Genomic DNA, 22,682 nt, shown 5'->3' with positions numbered 1-22,682 from the left:
GGTAGCATCTGTTGGAATATCTACAAAGCTTTGCATTGAAGCTCCAGAATCTGCCCAGCAGTGTGAGCCTGTGTTTAATGTCAATAGGGGAATAACAGACATCCCGAGGTTGCATCATCAAAACGCTCACTTAGGCAGTCAATTACAGAATCGACACACCAGGTAGCACTCCAAGAGAAAGAATCTTGGTATCCTAACAAAATTGTTTACACTCACAAAACAAAAAAAAAAAGCTTGGGCATATTTTACCACCATAAGAGTACCATAACTGTAGGATTCCAGGCAAGCCAATGCCGCTTCACAATCAATCTCTTGGTCGCATCGAGGGTGATGGAAGCAGGGGTTAAGGGGGCAGGTTATGCAATTACATAGTCTACCTACTGATGTTGCCACAATCAGTCACTTGGTCGCACTAAGGGCAATAAAGCAGGGGCCAAGGAAGCAGAACGTGCAATTGTATAATCGTTTTACTAATGCCGCCAAAATCTTTGATAGGCCCAGAGTAGAGCAATTAACGCAACTTGTACCAGCTTCATTAAGTTGAGTACTAATATTAGGGGCTGCTTATCTTCGGTCTTTGCCATTGGAAGGTCTTGGCAGAGAAGAAAGCAATGCTTTAACATTAGAGGTTCGTGTTAGATACTCTCCTTGCCATTGGAAGGTTTTGGCGAAAAAGAAAGCAATTGGCAGTCAAGTAAGGATCACAATTGTTTGCTAATACAGGATAGTGCTCACATTACCTACTGTTTCCATTGGGAGGCCCAAAGGATGATAACAGTACACAGTCAAGCAAGAATGCCCATCGCTGCACACTCTTTCAAGCATTTTTTAAAGAGCTGTCTCAAGTATGGAGCTTGGGATGGACAGGGTTGGTAGATCTTTGTCAGCCTCATGCTCTGCATTAATCATATAGTGATCCTCTCAAGGTTGCAGATGGGGCTGCAAAAATATCTTCTAACTTGTGAGTTAAGCTTCTTTATTGGTAGGCCAATATCCAGATCAATGTGCCATACTCTGGTAACCAATAAGATGGAGAGGTTAGGGGAAATATCAATGGCAATACTATCTAAACCACCGTGTTCCAGGGTAATTCATAAGCAATTGGGTATGGCAATAGAGCACTCCAATAATAGCAAGTAGGAATAGCTCTTGCAACTTCAAATTTTGTTCCAGAAAAAGCAGCTGTCACAGGCTTAATAATCAAAGGCTGTAAGAAGAAATTATAGTGGAACAGCCATTTATGGTAACATCTTTGCACAGAAGCGATTATACCGATGAAGGTAATTGCACTTTCTAGCAGAACTGCTACTCCAAAGAGTAAACAGATTTCTCGAAATTTAGTATATCATAAGTGCATGAAGTGATGTCACAGTTCACAAATAACTCACCCAAACCCATACATTAGATGCTTTTAATGACAGTGATGTTGAGACCCCCACATACAGATACGAATACAACCACCGTCCAATCATTCACATACATGGACATTAATCAGTAGGTTTCAATAAAGTCTCTCAATGAGCATATTGCATACAGTACATAGCTTTGCATAAAATTCAGAATGTGTAGGAAGTCCTTTTCAGAGCTTATTCCACAGCCACTATCATTGCCTCCTAAGAAAACTACACAAGAATTTCGGAACAAATTATCGATATACTATACAGTGTTGGCCAACTTTACACAGGTACTGGTTGAGGTGCAGATGATGGAACTTGATTTTGAGCTGGAATCTCGGTAAACTCGGAGAGAAGGGCTCTAAATTCATCCCCTGTCATTGTCTCCTTCTCTAACAAAACCTCCACAATTTTGTCCATGGCAGCTCGGTTGTTGCGAATATGACCCAATGCCACTTCATAAGCTTTATCAGATATAGCTTTGACTGCTTGATCAATATCTTCTGCCAGCTTTTCTGACATCGAGTTTCTTGCCATCATACGCATGATAACATCCCCACCCTGCACTGCAGAGTCCATCAAAGCCCAAGGCCCTATCTCTGACATGCCAAACACGGTAACCATCTGTCCAGACAATCCAGTATAGGAAACATGTTACAAGGAACTATTACTTGTTGACACAAAAATGGCCAAGGCCCTGCAAATTTTATGCTAAAGATACAAGTACTAAAAATTTTCTTCTCAAAAAGTATGGGAGTCCCGGGAAATTTTCTTTCACCTGTTTTGCCATTGATGAAACCTGCTGCAGATCGCTTGCTGCCCCAGTAGTTACCTCAGGCTCACCATAAATAACTTCCTCTGCTGCTCTTCCGCCCAGTGCACCTACTACACGAGCAAATATTTGCTGTTTCGAAATCAGACTTGGATCCTCACCAGGAATGAACCATGTGAGGCCCCGAGCCTGACCTCGGGGTATGAGGGTCACCTTCTGAACAGGGTCATGTCCAGGAGTTAAGGTCCTGAAAATGAAGTTTTTAAAAACCAATCAGGTCATCATCAATTTCAAAAGAGGATGCTCAAGAGAAATCTTCATAGGAAAGTCTCTTTTCCAAGAAGATAACCTTCCAAAGAATCCTCTAGGTGCCACCATCAACTCAGCTCCATAACGACAAAAAGAAGCACCTCGTTAAACACTGAAACTGCATGAGCACACATTCTGTGTAGCTACATGGTTTTCTACCAGTGCATTGGGGACTGTTGCATCTGGACATCAAATGAACTACCAGACTTGCACACAGCATATAGCCTTGCATGGTTCTCATTCTCTAGGAAATTCTTATTCAAATATGTTTTTTTTTTTTCAATCTAGCACAATCCCTCGGTGATGAGCATTCTAAAGTTTAGTTAACAGACAGATGCAGGTACTACTTACCTGCAGGTTGAATAAGGATCTAATTAACATGCTTTTCTATATTCTTTTTCAATGATGCGCTTCCCAGAGAAATGAGCATTTCTAAATTTTGGTAAGTAGACAGTGCAATTACTACTTACCCACAAATTGCATGGCCAACTTCATGATAAGCTACCAAACTTTTTGTTTTCCCATCTGTCATCACTGTTCCTTCCATGCCAGCAACAATTCTGTCAATGGAGTCATCTATCTCTTTGGCTGAGATTGCAGACTTCCCTCTTCTCCCGGCTAAAATGGCTGCCTCATTCAAGAGATTGGCAAGGTCAGCCCCACTAAAACCAGGAGTTCTCATAGCAACAACTTCGAGAGAAACATCTGTATCAAACTTTTTATTTGACCCATGTACTTTCAAAATCTCTGTTCTTCCCCGCACATCAGGAACATCCACCGTCACCTGAATTTCATCACATCAAAACAAAACATGGGCATTCCCTCCTTTGAGAAACAATATATACAATATTTAATTATACATACCAAAACACAGACAAGTATTGTACAATACTGGGAATTATCTACATCCCATCTCAACTTGAAATTACCTGTCTGTCAAAACGACCTGGCCTCAGCAATGCAGCATCAAGAATGTCTGCTCTGTTTGTGGCAGCAATCACAATGATACCTGTATTCCCCTCAAAACCATCCATCTCTGTCAAGAGCTGATTCAGTGTTTGCTCCCTCTCATCATTTCCACCACCTATACCAGTGCCTCTTTGCCTTCCAACAGCATCAATTTCATCAACGAATACTATACAAGGAGCATTTTCCTTGGCCTTCTTAAACAGATCTCGCACTCGAGAAGCTCCAACACCCACAAACATCTCTACAAACTCTGATCCTGATATGGAAAAGAATGGAACACCTGCCTCACCTGCAATGGCTTTCGCCAAAAGAGTTTTTCCTGTGCCAGGGGGACCAACAAGAAGAACACCTTTTGGTATGCGAGCACCAATAGCAGTAAACCGTTCTGGCCTTTTTAAGAATTCTACCACCTCCATAAAATCTTGTTTGGCTTCATCCACACCAGCAACATCATCAAATGTCACTCCTGTATTTGGCTCCATCTGGAATTTGGCCTTAGACTGTCCAAAAGCTAGAGGGTTCCCAGGTCCCCCTGGTCCTCCTAAGCCACCCTGAAATCACAGTTGTAAGTTAACACTAAAAATAAGACAATATATCTATTAATCATACAGCCTGCATAATATAAATCATATCAGTTTCGGGAGTAATCAATGATATTCATTAATGGATGAGACTTTCATTCTTTATAGCTAAAAGTTTAACTCAATCAGTGACTCCAAGAAGAAACCCACCTGCATTTACCATCCAATTCACAATGAAGATGGTGTTAAGGCGATTATGAACAAGAAAGCCATTAATGCCACCACAATACTATTAAAGTACACTGATCCATTTACACTCATTTACCAAGAGCTAGACATAGAGCTCAAGTGCAAGAAAAAGGCAACAAATGAACACATAAGACCATCAAGTGAATCATTTTCAAGCAACAAGGGCATGCAAAAGAAATGAAGTAGTGTAGGCAAAAGAGCAGCACAAACATAGATTGGAGATATATATGCTACCCTGTAAAGTGCTATTGGGGTTTCTCATGACTCCTCTCAAGTCTCTTCCCATTTGTAGCCTGTATAAAGGCAAACCTATTTGGCACTCCACATTGTGTGCTAAACTCGTTGTTCATTCGCACTTGGTTGGTGCTTCAACCTTGGAAGTTTGCTCCAGCTGGTTGTGAGTGTTCTTGGTGACTAGCTTTGAGGTAACTCGTACGACCATCATCATTGAGTTGCTTTCCATGTGTGCTCATTACTCTTGTTTATACTTTACATTGTCTTGTTACTAACCAAAGGCATGATCTTGTGACGTTGAAAACACACTCTCTACCCCTCCCAATCTCTCTTGAGCTTGCCACACTTCCAACACGGTATTAGAGCTTTAGGCTCCTGATTCTTGACACAAGCGAGATTGAAGTTGAGGTATTACGCTTTGATTCATCATTGTTTCATGTGTTCTTGCATCTTGCTATTTGGATTTGTGTATTAACAATTGTGCATAAGCTCTTGTTTTTTGATATTTGCATTTTTGATCCCCTAAACTTGTGATTTTTGAGTCACTTGTGTGGCAAACAATAGGTGCACAAAATTGAAACTCATGTGTCCTAAGAGAATGGCATGAAAACAGTGTTTTGTGCTTTAAATATGCATGTGTAGGTCATTCTGTTTGTGTGACATGTAACACAACCCCACTCTTTTGTTGTATGACTGGTGTGGATTGGCTGGCCAGCATTGTTGTGCTCAACACTAGACTCCATGCCAGTAGCATTGGTTCACAATGCTTTGGTTGAGCTATGCAGCTTGGTGTTCTCTCTACTTGTGCCAGCTGCCACACATTGCCAGGCGCTCAACCGCACGCCGTCACAATAAATGCCACATGCATCTTTGACCCGCCTAAAGGTGTATGCAAGCATAACTTTAAAAGGGCACATCACCCACAAAAGTTTGATAATTTAACATCATTTTGATATGCTTGACTCTTAAGTATCCTCTTTTGCGTAAGATTTCGGGCGGTTCTCTAGTGTTGTTCAATGCTGTTTCCTTTTCTTTCAAGTTATTTTGTATCTCCATCATGAGCTGTCTGTGACAACCACCTAAAGACATGTTTGATAGCACTAGCTATTCTCATAACTTAAGTTCAGCATCTCTTTTGTTTTTCATAACAAAATCATGGTGTATATACAAGAAATTGTGGAGCATTGTTCCAAGCACAAAAGCTAGGCCAAAATGCCCCAAACAAATGACCAAAAGCCAAGAAGAGGAATTTACCAAGTCACGTGAAGGGTGGAAGGAGAGAGTCAGCAAGGCTTTAGCCACCTTGATCATGAGGCTTACTTCAGCAGTAACCCTTGTTCAATCTACCATTAGGCTTGTAGAAAGAAGAGGAATCTCTCTACAGGTTGTCCTCACAAGAGTACCTAACTTGCGGAAGATTCAACCACAACACCTAAAACAAAGCCTTCAACCCAAGGTGCAATGGCCAGTGTGGCCTTCCCCACCTCAAAGTCTGCTAGCCTTGTGTCGGCAACTTCCTAGTTCACCCGATTAGAGGCGGGACCTATCAAAAGTGGTGTTTGAGAGGGAACAACCAATGTCCTCCCCTAGAGATATATGGCATTCACCATGAGGAGCATGTTGTGATTGGTGCCTCTTGAGTGTACTTCTAGTTTCACTTGCAAAAAATCTAATCTGTGGTGCCTGGGAGATGTTTCATGAGTAAAATCCTTGATGTGCTTATGGCTTGGGACCAAATTCTGCTTCTCTAAAATTGTGGCCTTTCGAATGTTGCATATGGTTAAAGACTATTGGACGGTCTTCTTAGATCTTTGAGAAGCTCTTGCTTGGACTAACTTGGACATTGATGAGCTGCCACGTCTAGGGAGTTGTTTTTTCATCCCATGCTTCACACTTGAGGGGTCTTTGTTGTGATATCTCAAAGGCAGTCCAATCTATGTGCAAGGCTCAAGCTTGTACAAACGTTTCTAACATTTTTTTGAGTTCTTTGCATCAATGAAAGCTCTTGTTACTCGCACTCATTGGGTATCAAGATGGGGTGTTAGAAACATGTATACTACTCTGTCTAGAATTATTAGGGTTCCTCTCGTGAGGCATTCGTAGTGACAGTGACTGCTCTCAAGTCTTGACCCACTTGTACCCTACATAAATTACACATCACCAAAATGATTGAAACATGGACTCAAAATCTGGCATTTATATGTCATCTCAACCAAGAGGGAAAAAAGTTCTCAAGCAATTATGAGCACACAGAAAAGAAAAGTAGATAATTCCTTTCAACCAATTCAATTAGTTTGTTGTCATACCTGAAATTCTAAACGTGGAAAAGCCTTGTATTCTAAACAAGGCTATCCATTTAGGTGCTATTCATCTACCCAAATGGATAAAAGCAACATTATCATGCAATTAACAAAAATTGAACTGACTTAATAAGCAAACCTCATGAGCTGTTCAATTTGGGAATGTGCCAACTCAAATATTTCTTTGCAAAGCTACTTGCAACAACATTAATTGACTCCTAAACTTGTCTTCCATCGATCCCTGCTAATGGACACAATTGCCTGAACTTTTCTAGCAGCAGTTCCACAGAAGTAGGAAGTGCCCTGAAACGCATATTGGAGATGCGCAAAACTCTGAAACAGCTCGAGAAATGCTGCAGCACATGCCCCCAGGGAAAATGCCACATGGTTCCCTTTTCAGTTGGAATCTGAGAGGCCAAGTTGCAAATTTGTGGAAATGAACATGGGTTTAGGCCATGATAGGCCTATGGCTTGCTATCCCTTCAAGATACCTATACTCTTTTGCTTTTCCTCCCTTGTAAAGGTCTCACCCCTTTCTCTCTTCATACATTTTACCCTCTTCCCCTCTTCTCTCCCACCCCTAAATGACATGGCATTTCCATTTCTCTTTTCTAAAACATTGCTGCGTTTGTTTCCAGTTCCATTTCCATTCCCCTTACCATTTCAAAGTTCCCTTAAACTAGAAGCAGTTATCAAATGGCTTGAATATAAGCGTCCTTTCCATTTTGATGAAGACATATATCACATATGATGGTCATATTCGAAACACTCAAATGTGGGGATCAACTGAGGATTTCATATTTCTACATGCCAAGCGATACATGGCAACTCTCAGATAAAGAAAACACAGCAGTGACGCCCTTATCAATGGCTTTAGGTGTAATGTATATGTCTATGATCACAATATGTGTCTGCTGGTGAGGAAAAGGTATACCATCTAACAATTAACTAATATAGTGAATGGACAGATCTTGCAATCCCCAACATTGCCAAATATGGGGCATAATCAACTACCCAACCAAGCCTGTGTTGAAGTCAATTTGTCAATTAGCCAACGTAAGATGTATTAGGGCCAAATTTGAGAAGCTGGCGAGGGGCCTACAGGCCACTAAAGGTTCAATCTCTGATATTAAGGCCTCAATGCATGATTCGTAAAGTTTGCAAGAGCGAAGGGGCAACTGAGGGATCAACTTGTAAATTAGAGAAAGTGCGTAGCGAGCAATGATTGCACGCTGTCAATCAATCAACCAAGTGGAAATACAGGTCACGGCAGACTTTCACGTATTGTATGACACACAGTGTAAGTCAATACGATAACTAGCACCTGAAAGTAAAAGACCAATTGATAAAATCGCAGCTCAGAACCCTCAAAATTCATAGCTACTTAGATTACGGAAGTAGAAGCAGAGAACTGAAAAAGCAATTACCTGATGCGTCTACTTGAATAGAAAGTAAACTTTCGCTGGAAATAAATACTAAATGCTAGGGTATTTATTGCAGGATGTAGGTGTCATTGTCAATCCTCACCTGTGAGCGCCTGGAGAGCAAGAAGAGGCCACCAACTAGCAGGAGAGGGAATGCCAAATTGCTCAACAAATTGAGGAACACGCTTCCTGAGTCCTCCTGCGGTGAGTGCGCTGCGAAGTCGATGTTCTTCTCCCTGAATTTCTGAAGGAGTTCCTGGCTAAGACCAGGAAGCTGCACTCTGACCCTTTGGACCCTGTTGCCCAGCTCAGGCGAGACCGCCTCCACTATAGCGATGGTCCCATTCTCAAACAAGTCCACTTTCTTCACCCGGTCCTTGTCGAGGTACTCCAGGAATCGGGAATACGACATGCGGGAGGATGCCACACCCTGTTGCTCCTCATCTGCGCGGGCATGGGAGGAGGATAAGGCCGCAGCAGAGGAGGCAGCACTGAGAAAGATGCTCTTGAGGAAGCTGCGGCGGCGCCCATCGAGAACAGTCGAGCTGTCATTGTCTCCTGATGCTGCAGCAGCTCTGGGAACCACAGGGAAGCGCTTGATGGTGCTGAGAAGCTGGGAAGGGGGGCAGGCGAGCTTCTGTCCCAGCATGTCACTTGCGAAGGGGGAGGAAGCCATAGCCATAGCTGCTGTTGATGATGCTGCTGCCATCACTAACCAGACGGACGGACAGGACAGACAGACAGACACAGCGAGAGAGAGAGAGAGAGAGGTGGGGGGGAATATAGATGAAAGATGCAGGGAGAACCCCAGCACTTGAAACAATCTCCTTAGGCCTTGTCCACGTGGCGGTGTTTGGCTGGCTGTTCTTGTTCCACGTGGCTGCAGCTCTGGCCTTTTGCTGATCCTCTAAGCTTCTGGGGTTGCTATTGATTCCTCTTTTCACTCTCTCTTATGATCACTAAAGCAAGTCAGAGCTGAATGGAATAAGTAGTTAAATCGGCATACCTTAAGAAAACACAAAAATCTGCAGTCTTTTGAATGTATGTTTGCCAAGAAACGTCCTTTCCCACCATTAACCATAGCTTACTACCTGGCCTAACCAACTTCTAGTGGGTTGATTTGAGAAGCTTGCACAAGTGCAGCTTGTGCGGTTGCTTCCTCGGGTTCACAAAATTAATACAAATACATGCTCCACACAATTTATGTATTATTGTCCACTGAACAATTGCATTGCAAAGAAAACTTGATGCACTTGTATCCCATTATGAAGCTCATGCAATGCATATGATATAATACAATGTCAAAATTGTCCTTCACTTGGAAAAACAAGCTAACTAGTGAATACCCATGCATGATGTAGATGCTACTATGATACAATATGTGCACTCTCTTTTATGGGTTTGGTGACTTGATTATTCTTTTTCACACAAAACTCACTTCTATATATGCAAATGCCATTACTTATAGAAGGTGAAGTAGGCAAGGACTAGGGATTCATCTATTCTTTCAAGTTTTTTGTCTAAATTTTATTCATTCTCTCTAGTGAAGAGGAATAAAACTTAGCAAGGCTCTCTTTGACCATGTATGGATTGCATGTCACATACACAGGCACACACAAAGTAAGACAGAAAGAGTGTGTGTGTGTGTGTGTATGCACCAGCGCCCACTAATGGTATCTCCAAGTTCACAATCATAAATCATGTGGCTAGAACATGGGGTTGAGAGAGAGAGAGAGAGAGAGAGAGAGAGGAGAGATCTACCTTGGCCCCCTACACTATCTGTCCATGAAGCCTATGATTTCCATCCATTATAGGTATGATGTCACATGTTTTCACTATCATTCCAACATGATCTACCAAGGCAAGCCCTTAGTGTTGAAATGCTAACATCTAGCATTTCATTAATCAATCCAACATTTTCTTAAATGTTCCTATTCCTAATATGATCCTCCACCTACTCTAAGAGAACTAGGATCTAGAATATAACAACTCAAAAGAAGAGAGAAGATTCACAAAGAGAGAGAAGCTTGCAACAAAGATGTAGCTAAAAGTTATTGACATGATAGAAAGTTTGCATGTGATGCTAGGATTCCATCAATTATTGCACATGTGCACACACGTGCACATGCACACATAGAAACACACATAATGTGTCTTTGTGTCCTCTTTACACCTCTTCATGATTACCTATTCTCTACATCCTCCTTTGAGATTCCATCAAAGCACCTTAGAGATGCATTTCAAAGAGAAACAAAATACATAATGAATGTCCAAGTCATATGATAATTGATAATAAATCCAAATACACAAATGTGATTCCAACGTTGTGCATAGGTCAAATATAAAGACATGGATAACAATATGATGGATGCATTGAGCATGACATGCCCATTGCGGGCACATGGTTCTCAAAGTAACAGTCTACCATGGAGGTGGATCACCTATAATGCTAATGTGGGGGCCCAACATCACATCCTCTCCATCAGGGAGAGTCACAATTGATGACTAAGCCATTTAAGGAGAGCCACATGCCATGGCTAAAAGTACATGCCTATTGGCACACTATGGCATGGGGTTGATGCAATAGGACACACTACATTCTTACACCTTGAGGTTTTGCATGATTAGTCATCTACATAAGAAATGAGATAATCACCCTTTCATGCCCAGATTATTTCATCCTTAGGGGATGGCAATAACATTGTTGTGATTAGGCCAAATAATGACACCACACTCACATCGACGTTTCCTCTCAAGGGTGATGTGACTTCCACCCTAAACTATTTGGTTGTGTTCTCAATGGGCATGCAAAAGTAATGCAATAGGAGATCCAAGCTCCCCACCATGCCCATCTACACAAACAAATGGGTGCTTTCAATAATGAATGTGACTCATATTAGCACTCTCAATATCTTGCCAGTTCCATGAAGTAAGGGATGTTTGTGAAGGTCTATTGGTAGCTAACTTAGAGAGAGAGAGAGAGAGAGATGGGGGGGAGGAGCATTGAAGGCTACTATTAGTGTAGAGAGAGGGGGGGTTTGGTCTTTCCTTTTTTCAATAAAATATCACCTTTTATTAAATTCTGGAAAGAAGTCTTGGGAGTATACTATGCTTGCCACATAGGATTGGTTTTAGGTTTGTGAAATCTGTCAATTGTGATATAGTATGCTAGTATAGGTGTATTGTTCTATTGATAATGATAATTTAGAAAAGCATTATGGTAGAGTCATATAATAATGTGCAAAAAGCTAGTGGTAGAATCATCGAATAACTCACACTTGTTGATGGCCCAATGGCAAAAGAACATGTCAGTCTACTTTTATTGCTTGTATCAAATGTCTAGCTAGTTACTTTTGGCCTTCTTGAGTATCTAGTTGTTGTGAGGTTGTTGTGGACATTTTTCTACCATACAATGGTTGATAAACTTTTGTAGTAAAAAAAGGGGTTTGCTATGTACTTGGGTGTATACATGGCCACTTTATGGGCATCCTAGTGGTAGTTTGCCAATGGTGGCATTCTAGGATTACATCCTAGTCTCTCACCCTATAGAGACATGCACAACCCCCCCCCCCCCCCCCCTCCCCACACACACACACAAGTGTGCTTGAGGAGGCCCACCGTTGCAACCATGTGCCTTGGTATTCCTATGCTTTGCATTTTTGTTTACGATATGGACTTGATAGCCCTTGTTGAATCTTGCATTCCTTGTCTTCACCCTTTGTTCATGTGTTTTGTTTCTTTGTCGCCAAATATGCCATGGAACTATGGTCAAACTAGCTCATAAGGTTTTACAACCACAAGATAAGTGATGCATGTTGAGAGCCACATAGAATGGTGCACCACATCTTCAGGTTTACATATAGAAAACCACATACAATGGTCCACCACATCATAGAGTAATTAAGCAAGAATGCCCCATTACCACTCTCTCCATGTTCCTTTTGGCTGAAGAACACATGAGCAAGCATCACCCTTCTACTATAAGGTAGGAGCATCTCCCACAAGCTAGAGAATCCATCAAAAGAGAATTAAGTTCACTATATAAGAGTCCAAGAAAGAAGTAGGAGCATCTCTTGTGAGCTAGAGAATCCATAAAAGGAGAATCAAGTTCATTGCATAAGAGTCCAAAAAGAACATACTCACAATAGCCTCAAGTTGTCCAACAAAGCTAGACATGGATAGAGATGGCATAGGTGATGTATTATGTCTCTATATCTCAAAGCCACCATGAAAAGAGACACTAACAATGAATAGGAAACATTCAAGATATGCAAGGAGTCATATTATCTATATGTAGCAACAATTTGTCCACCATCTAAACAAAACTAGCCAAAAGAGAATCGAGAGACCATCCGTGAAGAGATCACTATTACTAATCTAGTTGTATGATCATGACCAAGGAACCAAGGTAGCAAGACATTCACATAATCTAGTAGATCAACACCAATACATCAAGAAGCACCAATGATTAGCATGGAAAACCACCATCCTCCATGAAAGCCTCCAAAATAACTGGAGATGAAGAACAGATCCAGCAAATACAAAAACCTTGATCCAATCATGCAACAACCAAATACCACATTATCTTGAACTAACTCTCAACTCTCAAAGAAGGCTTTTAAAGAACAAGGTTAACCCATGATATGTTACATGAAGCCATCAAATAGAAGTGATATAATGAAAAATGAAATGCCAAGTATAATGTAGCAAAAGGAAGGAGAGAAAAAAATAAATACATAAAGCCATTGAGAGGTCCTTGAAAAGCCACTAAATAATACTCAAGTTCAGTAATCTCACTAATGAGAAAGTCACAAGACAAGATTCCATGCATGTCAAGACACACACATACACACTAAGAATAGGCTCCACAATGCATATAGTTTAGTGATAACACTAAATCCACAATAAAGAAACCCTCTCTTAAGGCAAAAATGCAAAGTCCACATGCAAAAATCTAAGTACAAAGTAAACTCCAAAGCAAGACAACCCATAGAAAGGATCTACATGAATTTGATTATCCATCTAAACATGAATTCACAATACTCTGGTGTCTTCTCACTTTCAGCTCTCCTCTCAGTTCCTCAAAGTTTCATATCAACTCAAGATAAGTACATGATTTCATATTCAACTTCATTTTCTTCTTGCCCTACTTGGTAGCCATAGCCAAATAGGACCTGTCCATCTTGAAGCAACCGGTGTAGCCAAAGGAAAGCATATCTTGCCTTACTCCCTTCTGGAGACTTCTTTCTCACATCAAGTGTAGCATCCTATCATCTCATAGCTCGACATTAGCATGTGTACAGCCCGACATTGCAAAAATTCGACCTCACTATCCTGTTTGCGCCCATCCTCTGTCGTATTGCTGTCGTCGCCCACGCAGTCCACCATTTCACTTGCGATCATAGGGCAATTCAAGCTCACTATATGGGTCACCTTCTCATCAAATATCTCAGTGAATGGTCCACGCATCGAGCTGCTGCAATAGAATTACTAGGCACATGTGGGAACCCTAGTGCAGGAATCCATACCCATTCACTTCAAGCTAATTTTTGCACATCATTCTCTCACTCCCGCCACTTGGACAAGGCTACTACCACTCAGATGATCTGAAGTTTCCAGCAAGAAGAATATTTGGAAGAATCTAGCTCAACGCAAGAAAATCAAGCATCAACATCAGGCTCTTCAAGAAAGTGTTTATTGACACTCCACTAGTGTTATTTGACACTACTTCTTATGTTCTTGGGACACTCAAGAGAAACTCACTTTCTAGTATTATATAAGCTATTTAAAGTTCGTTCTCTGTAATATTTTAATGTGGAAATGCCAAATTGATAAAACACCTTGTAAGCCTCATTATGAGGGACTAGACACTGCCTTGAGCATTTGCTCAATGGTAAGACCTTCATATGCCTTTAAAAGGGAGATGTTCAATGCACAAATGTCAAGAAAATCCAATGCCAATGTAATGCCAAGCCATCATCATATAGTCCAAAGGTCCAAACTCTATGTATCCAAGCCCAATGTCATAATGTGATGTCAAGCAATGCATTCCAACAAGTCCCAAAGCTATTCAAAGAGGAATATATATGTCTTGCAAAGGTGCATGGAACCCCCAAATCTATGTATCCCAAGGTTTATGTCATGTCAAGCTACATCAATGTACATGTTTGTATCCATCTCAAACTCATTGAGAAAGAATATCAAAAGGACCTCAGAAAGAAGACTAGAGTACAAGATAATGAAAAACAAGTCAAAAATGAAGAGCATGAAGACCTAGGAGTCCAAGAAGATCAAAGACACCCAGAAGATCGAGAAAATCAAAGGATGCCAAAGAAGCATGAAGAAGATACCTAATGCTGCTAACAAAGAAATTCCCATAGTGGATCTCCCTTAATGGATCTTGTTTCCCATAGTGGATGTTGTAAAAACCCTACCAAAAATGTAAAGTTTCAAGCCTTAACTTGACTAGGCTGCTAAAGAGCTAGCCTCCCGGGCCATGTCATCATGTAGGGGGGCAAAAGCCAGCAAGGGTAGAGATTCATCAATTGAGGGGGGGTGTTGAGAATAGCAAACGATGCCCATAGAGGTTAGATATATGCCCTGAAGAGGCTAGAAGATAGACAAATGATTATGCTCTAGGAAGAGATGTTCAGAATCCCATATGCACAATGAGAAGAGTGGTACTATCCAAAAAGCTATAAAGGCATGTACTTGGTTGACACTCATAATAAGGTAATGGAACTATCAGTTTGAGTCACTGTCTGTGTCATTGTCCATCTTACACAAGAATGTGTTTATGAGTCCAAGCTAATCTATCTTGGAATCTAATTCACTTAGGTTACAGTTGGTCTATTTGAGCCTATGTCATCATGAGTTGTATATTCATCTTCCATCCTCCATAGCTTCTGCCATGCTCTAGATCCCATGTTTATCAACAAGTCATACTCTAACTACATGGCCCTCTCCCAAGACTGACTCGCATCTACACATGGCCTCATCATAGGTAAGAGGCTCACTAGTATCTATTACCATAACATAGTCATAGAGGGTGCAAATCGATCAGGTTGACGTCTATCTTTAGTAGACCATTGCAAAACAAACTGTGAGGGTTGTATATCCTGTCTAACATCATGGTCATGGGCCACAAGGAACATTAGCTACTATTGTAGACTATCTAGCTAGTTGTATAGTAACAAGATGCTCCTCAAATATCACCCTACATACCTCAAGACTTACTCAAGCTACTTATACATTTTCTCCTTATGGAGAACAAGATCATGGTTGCGGATGACCTTTCGAGCCTATGGATCCCATATGCAATAGCCCATCTCACCTACATCCCCATAACCAAGAAAGATGCATTTTACAGACTTAGGATCCAAGTTATTGTGCTTGTCCTTGGAAACATAGTGGAAAGCATCACAACCAAAGACACACAAATGAGCATATGATTGAGGTTTTCCAGACCATACCTCTACAACCTGATAGTCAAGAGCAATGCATGGGAATTGATTAATCAAATACATGGCAGTAGTCAGTGCCTCAATCCAAAAGTATCACGGTAGTCCTGCTTGGCTAAGTATATTATGGATTCTCTCTCTTGCATTCTAATGTTCATGCACTCAGCCATACCATTATGGGGTGGGGTGTATGAGGTGGTCAATTGACGCTTAAGTTGCTCAAAGGCTTTAGATACGTACTCACTCCCATTGTCAAATCGTAGGCATTTTAGCTTATACCTAGACTTGTTCTCAATGAAATCAAGGCAATGTTGAAACATAGCCAAGACTTCCAATTTTTGCTTTATGGCGTATGCCTAGACCTTATGTGAGTAATTATTGATGAAAGTAATGAAATACTTTGTGCCACCTAATTACTTGCAAGGCATAGGTCCACAAACATCAAAATGAACAAGAGCCAAAGGCTCACCTATGCGCATAATGCCAGACTTCTTATGCAAACTACATGTCTGCTTGCTATCTAGATAATGATCACAAGAATTAAAAAATATATAGTCAAGGGACAGAAGATACTACAAACATGTAAGCATTTTCATTCCCTTTAATGACATGTGTTTAAGGCAATGATACCATAATGATACATGCAATCCTACAACCATTGCCAAAACATGGTCAATAGATCCTAATACAGGTAAGGGATAAAGAGTGCCAGACTTAGCACCTCATGCCAATACAAGATTTCCACAAGTAAAATCTTTCATGTGAGGAATCCCCAAAAGATACAAAGTAACATGTGTCATCCAACTATCCAATAGAGAGGAGACTTTGGTTTAAAGCCAAAATATGGTATACGTCATGCAAAGTAAAGATGTTGCTTGCCTAAAGCAAACTGCAGTTGTACATCTCCAACACCAACAATATCCAATGCCAAGTCATTACACAATCTAACAGATCTTGTCATGCTATGATAGGAGTGGAACCACTCTTAATGAGAGGGCTAACATGAAATGAAGCCCCATAATCAATCAGCCAACATTGTGAGCATAAGTGGACGAGGCATCAATGAATTGTGAAACATCAAAAGAAGAAGCTGCAAGTATATAATCATCATCAAAATCAATCTACACAGCATTGATCTCTTTAATCTTGATGGTGGACTTGCTAGGGACAATGCTGCGATCATCGTTATTTTCCTACACTCTACCCTTGTCCTTTTCCTTACGCTTGTCATCACTCATTTTATGGCACTGTGGCCGAATATGACCCTGCTTCCAGAACAATTACAAGTCAATGCAGACTTACAGCCATGGGACTTACCGTAAAACTATCCACGAGACTAAGAATGAGAATTCTAAGAGTCTTTCCCACAACATTCATACCACTCTTAGCATTCTTGCCTCTGACTGTCAAAGCATGAGAGCTATGGAAAGCATCAACATTCTTTTTGTTAACCTCTTCATTCAATAATGCACCCTCTACATCTTGCAATTTTAGCCCATCAACAGGCATATTTGCACAAAGAGAATGTGTCCCATAATTCAGGCAATGTAACCAACAAGAACAATGGTAGAAGATTGTCCTTAAAGTCAATCCTCTACGAAGACAAGTGGTTGTAAAAGGAATGAAACTCATTCAAGTGGATAGACATGGAAGTCCTCTCCTTCATACAAAGGTCCATGAGTTGCTTGAGCCAATACATTTGAGAGATAGGGCTCTACTTATCATAAATATCACATATCTTTTCCCATAATTGCTAGGCGGTCTACTCTTTAAAGAAAACATCATAGAAGACCTACTTAGAGAGTGATAAAATGATTGTTGATTTACATAACTCATCCAATTCAATCCAATCCTTTGCATCAAAGCATTCAGGCTTTACACCCTCATGTCTCAATGGCTTAATATCCACTTTTTACACCAAAACTTGCCATATTTGTGTTTTTCAATAGTTGTAATTAGCACCATTCAATTTGTTAATTTTAAAGATAGCATTGTCATTTGATCCACCAACCATCATGCTAAGAAATAAAGACAGCCAACACTAATGCTAGACAAAAGAAATTACCAAAATAGTGAGTTGTCCACTAATTGCAACGAATGAATTGTCAAGATAAAGTGTTTGCTCTTATAAACAATGCTGAAAACTAAAATTATAGCATGCTAAAATAAATACAATAGTAAATCCAAAACCAAGTATGAAAAAATCAATAAAAGACCAAGTTCCCACTAGCAAGAATATCCAAGGAAACAATCAGGATATGTAGAAGCTAGTAGCGGTGAAGATGCATACAACCAATACCAAGATCTATCACACGTCAATGTGTTAGTACTAACCAAGCATCTAGTAGGTAGAGACGTCATGCATGTAGTATGTCTCATGAAGAATAAAAGAAAACTGTCGAATGCAAAACTGACTGAGCAAAGGTAACACAGCTCAATGCATAGCCAAGCACTACATATACATTACTAACATCATACTAACAAAGATAGGTGCCAATTCCAAATCAAGAATCAAATCAGTCCACTAGGCAAGTAACTGCATCCAAGTAGCATCTAGAGAGCATATACATCAAATGAAAGTCCCACTATCTCAATGAAGTATGCTCAAGCTCAACTACATCTATAGTCCAAAGCTCAATGCGAAGATCTAAATGTCAAGTAGCTCCAAAATGCTCCCTATTAAGCAAAATCCGAATGCCAACTAAGCAAGACAAGCTCAATACATCAAAGGCATGACATCTGAGTATCCAAGATACATGAAGCATAATTTGAGAGCATAGAACCCAATGTAATCTTCAAGCCCTTAATTGTTGTAGTATCCAAGATAGTAACCACAGCCAATGCAAGTGTCACCAAGCTCAAATCCAAACTCAATAGCATCCCATAGCATATTCAAGTGTATAGACCAATGCTAAGCATCAATACATTCATATAAAGCACCCGAATGACATCCGACAGCAATATGCATAGATTTTCCTTGATAAAAAGCATGTTGCGATGTTATAATAGCAATGGAAAAAATCTTTGAAAGCTTAGCCAAATGAGGGTCAAATTAGCCAAAAAGCATCATCCTAAGACAATTTTATAACATCCACCAAGCATTGGGGTATTAAGTGAGCATCAGTAGACATAAACGCGAGCCCAAACTCTGAGAATATGTTGTCGTAGATGTTATTATAGCAAGCTTTCATGTATGACAATCAAAGGATTGAAGTATGGAAGTTCAAATTGAATGACAAGCATTCAATCCCAATACCGGGGGTGTGTTTGCTAAATGCCAAGCCTCCAATGAGTATATGAGTGACCAATGATCATCAATGGAGCTACTATGACTTAGTGTTATGCTGCCTAAACAGCCTATAAACAAGCATATACAACATGAGGAGTGTATTGTAATACTACTACAAATGTTGAGCAAATGGGAGCTATAGCCAAGCTCTTAGGGGTTAGCCAATGTTTGCCAAGTGACCACAATGTCAAGAAGAAGCTAGGTGAGTATGTAGCTACCAATACATGGAGTACAACAAGTCCTATGCTACTTATAACCAAACGTAAAACATAGAGATGTGTGCTAAGTTGTTACTAATCACATGGGCAATAAGAGCTACCCCAATGCCTCAAGTGTTGCTCAATGAAGCCTCTGCAAAGTACCGAACAAGTCAGAGAGTGGGAAGGGTCAACACATACCACATCAAGCTAAGCCATGGCTGCCAATGAAAACCCTTGCTACAGGTTTTCAAATGTGAGTTGAAGGAATGTCGAATCAAGCTCCACAAGAAAGCTCTGATACCAGTTGAAGGAAGAAGCCTAAGTGAGAGCATAAGCAAGTGGAAGTGATGAGAGAGACGAGTTATGGAGGAAAGAGCGAGAGAGAGAGAGAGAGAGAGAGAGAGAGAGAGAGAGGAGAGGAGAGACAGGATGTGGGAACTCCAAAAGTCACATTTTGTGATCGACCTCCCTTATTCTATTAATCACTGAAAGAATAAAGAATGAAGTGATAGTGATGGGTGTTCACCACTCGCAATGTACAGTTATGCAGGTATTGTCAGTGTAGTGAATACATAAGCAGCGTAAACACATGCGGCTTTATCCCCAACATTACTCAATCACATGAAAAGCAACTACCTAAGGGTGATTTGTATGTTGGGGGTAGGAGAGTAAGTTAACTATAATAGTGGAATGTATAGAAGCACTAGCATATCTCCACTCATCTTTACCTACCCCAGTTTTGCATCGAGATATCAAAGTTGTCATTCTATTAGATAGAATCCTTACTCTAAAGATACGTGATTTAGGCATTTCTCACTCAATCCCAAGCAATCAAACTCATGTGTCTACCCTCTTCTAAAGTAGTTATGTTGAAATTGGGCTTTAAGTCACATAAATTTATCCATGTCATTTATTGGCTATATTTGGACGTAACAAAATTAGGAGACAATGATGTCCATTTAATGCTTTATTGTATACCATTGCCACTCCTCCAATGCTACTACAAATGGAAAAATGTTAAATGGATTGCGAATACCTATGCAGAGTCTTTTATAGCCCATTCTCTATGTTAATGATCCTTTTCTTAAATGCCTAAAATTAAACCCCAAGGTGTTCAAATGCAATTAATGGTTTGCAATAAAATTGCACATTAATTCCACTCTTCATTATTGCCAATGAATCTAGAAGAAACAAATTCACAACACCTTTGAAGTAGCAAAATGAAATTGGAGTGTAGGGCAAGAGAGTGAGAATGGGTTTGGGATTAAATAGCCCTTAGGTGCAAAACCCAGCAAGCCATGTTTCTACCTACACTAACAAAATCAGGTCTACATTGTGGTACATCCGTATTCCTTGCTATACCATAGCATAAACAACATATGACTAAAACCACATAGAAAGAATCCATAATTAGAATGGGCATGTAAAGTAAGACCATGATTGTTTAAAATTAAAACAAACAGGTACATAGAGCTTACAAGGCCATCCAATTATAAGTTCCAATTTCAAGAGTCATGTGAGTGTGCATCTAAATTCTGCTAACTCCAAAATTTGCAATCTTATAATCAATTTGTTAGCAATCAACAACTTATCTAACTTAAGATCTCTATGTATCACTTCAAAAGTATGCAAATACTCTATCCCTCTGCTACATCCTGAGCAAATTTCGATGCTAGTTTTGGAGAGAGAGCATCGATTTCTGCAAGAAACCTTCTTACAAGGTCCCCCTTTTGCATACTTAGTCACAATGCAATACACCATGGGCTTTCAACTCTATCAATCGATTAGTCTGGCCAAGTATAAGCAAAGCAAGAAACATCTTCTAGAATCGGTGATCTTGGTGTGTATGTCTTAACAATACTTTATCCTGTCAAGTGGAAAGAACTAAAGTATTTGTCTTTTTGCCTATTGTGAACACGTAAGTATAAATTTTATTTGACATGTATGTGCTTGCGGTGTATAATAAATGGGTCGCTTTTACACTCCCTTGTTTGCAAAGGTTAGAAGCAATACCTTCTTGAGATTAAAAGGTAGCAATGGTCTAATATTATAAGCTTTGGTGGGAGTGTAGGATGCATTATGCTCATTAATAATGTGATGGACTACCTTGCCAAGCACCCAACAAATGGTAGCTCAAAGAGAGGATTTGATGGATCCAATCACTCATGGAGGTGAGTGTAATTTGGGTGCCTCAATAGTCGAATGCCCAGGGCATTCGCATTGATGCTATGACATGTGTGAAATGCCTCTCTGAGGGTGCCTTTACCCTGGTTTAATGCAAGTGCCCATGTTTATTGTGAAGAGGGCAATAGCTTGGTTTACAATGAAGGAATGTGTTAGTGCAAGTGCCCATGGTTACTCTCAAGAGGGCAATAGCTTGGTTTACAATTAAGGAATGTGTTATGTAATTCCTAGCTTTACCAATGGGAGTGTCCTCTTGTGGAAAGTTTTTATTTTCTTACTTTAATATATATTTCACGCTTATTCAAAAAGGAAACCCAAAAACCCCTAGAAAGTAAGGTCTAAACTAGATAGCATTTTGTTGACACTCAAAGAAAAACAGTCAATTTGTAGTGAGCACAAGTCATCCGGAAAGCAAGCAATTTACGACACCATGATACATCTGTTGCTAAAACAAGGACACCAAAGTCATCTTTTCACGCACAACAATACAAAAAGTTGCTTGTCCACCAACAATGATTTTGTTGTGTGGTCAATAAGTGATCAACCCAAGTGGCTTGCAAAGATGACCTTGTTTGGTCATACCCATCAGAGAGGAGCATCCATACAATTATCAAAATGAGCTGAGAGGAGAAATTTGATAAGACAAAGATTTGACAAAGCTAGATTCTTGTTCAAATTATAAATGTCTACAAGACTCAATGAGAGGAACTCTTGATGACCATAGTTTGGCCACCAATAATCTCTCATATGTATGTATATATGTACATAAGTAATAAATGCTTACAAAAACATGATGACTAGCAAGTAGGAAAGAGAACCACTAATACTATATATGAATAACTAGAACCACATGAGAGATGCACAAAGCTTTCAATTCCAAAAGAAAATCTTAGGTCAACTTTCCACCAAAGCCCAATATGACAAAATCCCACATTCTAGATGCAATTGTTTTAGCAACTTTTTACTAAAAGTAGAGATTTTGAAAGTTTTGATTGTTTCAGCACCAGTTCACCTAGTTACACATAAAGATAATTAAAGTCTTTGACCAACCCAATAAAGATTGAATTTGATAGATCACCTATTCAAAACTTATTCACCAACCATTTGATTACTTTGACCCAACACACTTTGCAACATATTAACCTTATTGCACAATCCTAACCTAAATGAGAAGAGCTCATGTGACCAATATACTAACCACAAATTTGACAGATCCAATCACTTGGTAACCAAAGTGATCAGAACGCACTTGGTCAATCCCAACGATTTTATAAATTGTTAAGAGTATCAACCTTTGCCCCCACTGCATTAAAATATTGTTTTGACAATCCCTTTTTGGTTTTAACTCATGCAAGAATATTAAGACTCAAGATTAAG

General features: G+C 40.0%; 1 protein-coding gene across 1 annotated transcript; it reads right to left on the bottom strand.

Moving 5' to 3' along the window:
* Nucleotides 1-1,384: 1,384 nt before the first annotated feature.
* LOC148021672 (ATP-dependent zinc metalloprotease FTSH 2, chloroplastic-like) lies at nucleotides 1,385-8,958 on the bottom strand. Its single transcript, XM_087697160.1, has 5 exons — nucleotides 8,276-8,958; nucleotides 3,405-3,995; nucleotides 2,946-3,259; nucleotides 2,173-2,413; nucleotides 1,385-2,018 (listed from the first exon to the last, which is right to left on the bottom strand). The coding sequence occupies exons 1-5, from the start codon at nucleotides 8,879-8,881 to the stop codon at nucleotides 1,677-1,679; spliced, it is 2,094 nt and encodes a 697-aa protein (XP_087553286.1). The 5' UTR covers nucleotides 8,882-8,958; the 3' UTR covers nucleotides 1,385-1,676.
* Nucleotides 8,959-22,682: the final 13,724 nt, after the last annotated feature.

This window comes from Lygodium microphyllum, chromosome 17 (genome assembly GCF_053477565.2).
Source record: "Lygodium microphyllum isolate KBCC chromosome 17, Lygodium_microphyllum_v1.1.10, whole genome shotgun sequence".
NCBI classification, from domain to species: Eukaryota; Viridiplantae; Streptophyta; class Polypodiopsida; order Schizaeales; family Lygodiaceae; genus Lygodium; species Lygodium microphyllum.
Note: the sequence above shows the minus strand (reverse complement) of the source record. Positions and strands in the feature narration are given on the sequence as shown.

Bases quoted from the DNA above. Each gene is read 5' to 3' on its own strand.
- LOC148021672 (XM_087697160.1), bottom strand. From the start codon at position 8,881: ATGGCAGCAGCATCATCAACAGCAGCTATGGCTATGGCTTCCTCCCCC. The intron at 2,414-2,945 runs GTAAGTAGTAAT...CTTCATTTTCAG, and splicing joins GTTGGCCATGCAATTTGTGG to GACCTTAACTCCTGGACATG. The intron at 2,019-2,172 runs GTGAAAGAAAAT...TTGTCTGGACAG, and splicing joins TTTCATCAATGGCAAAACAG to ATGGTTACCGTGTTTGGCAT.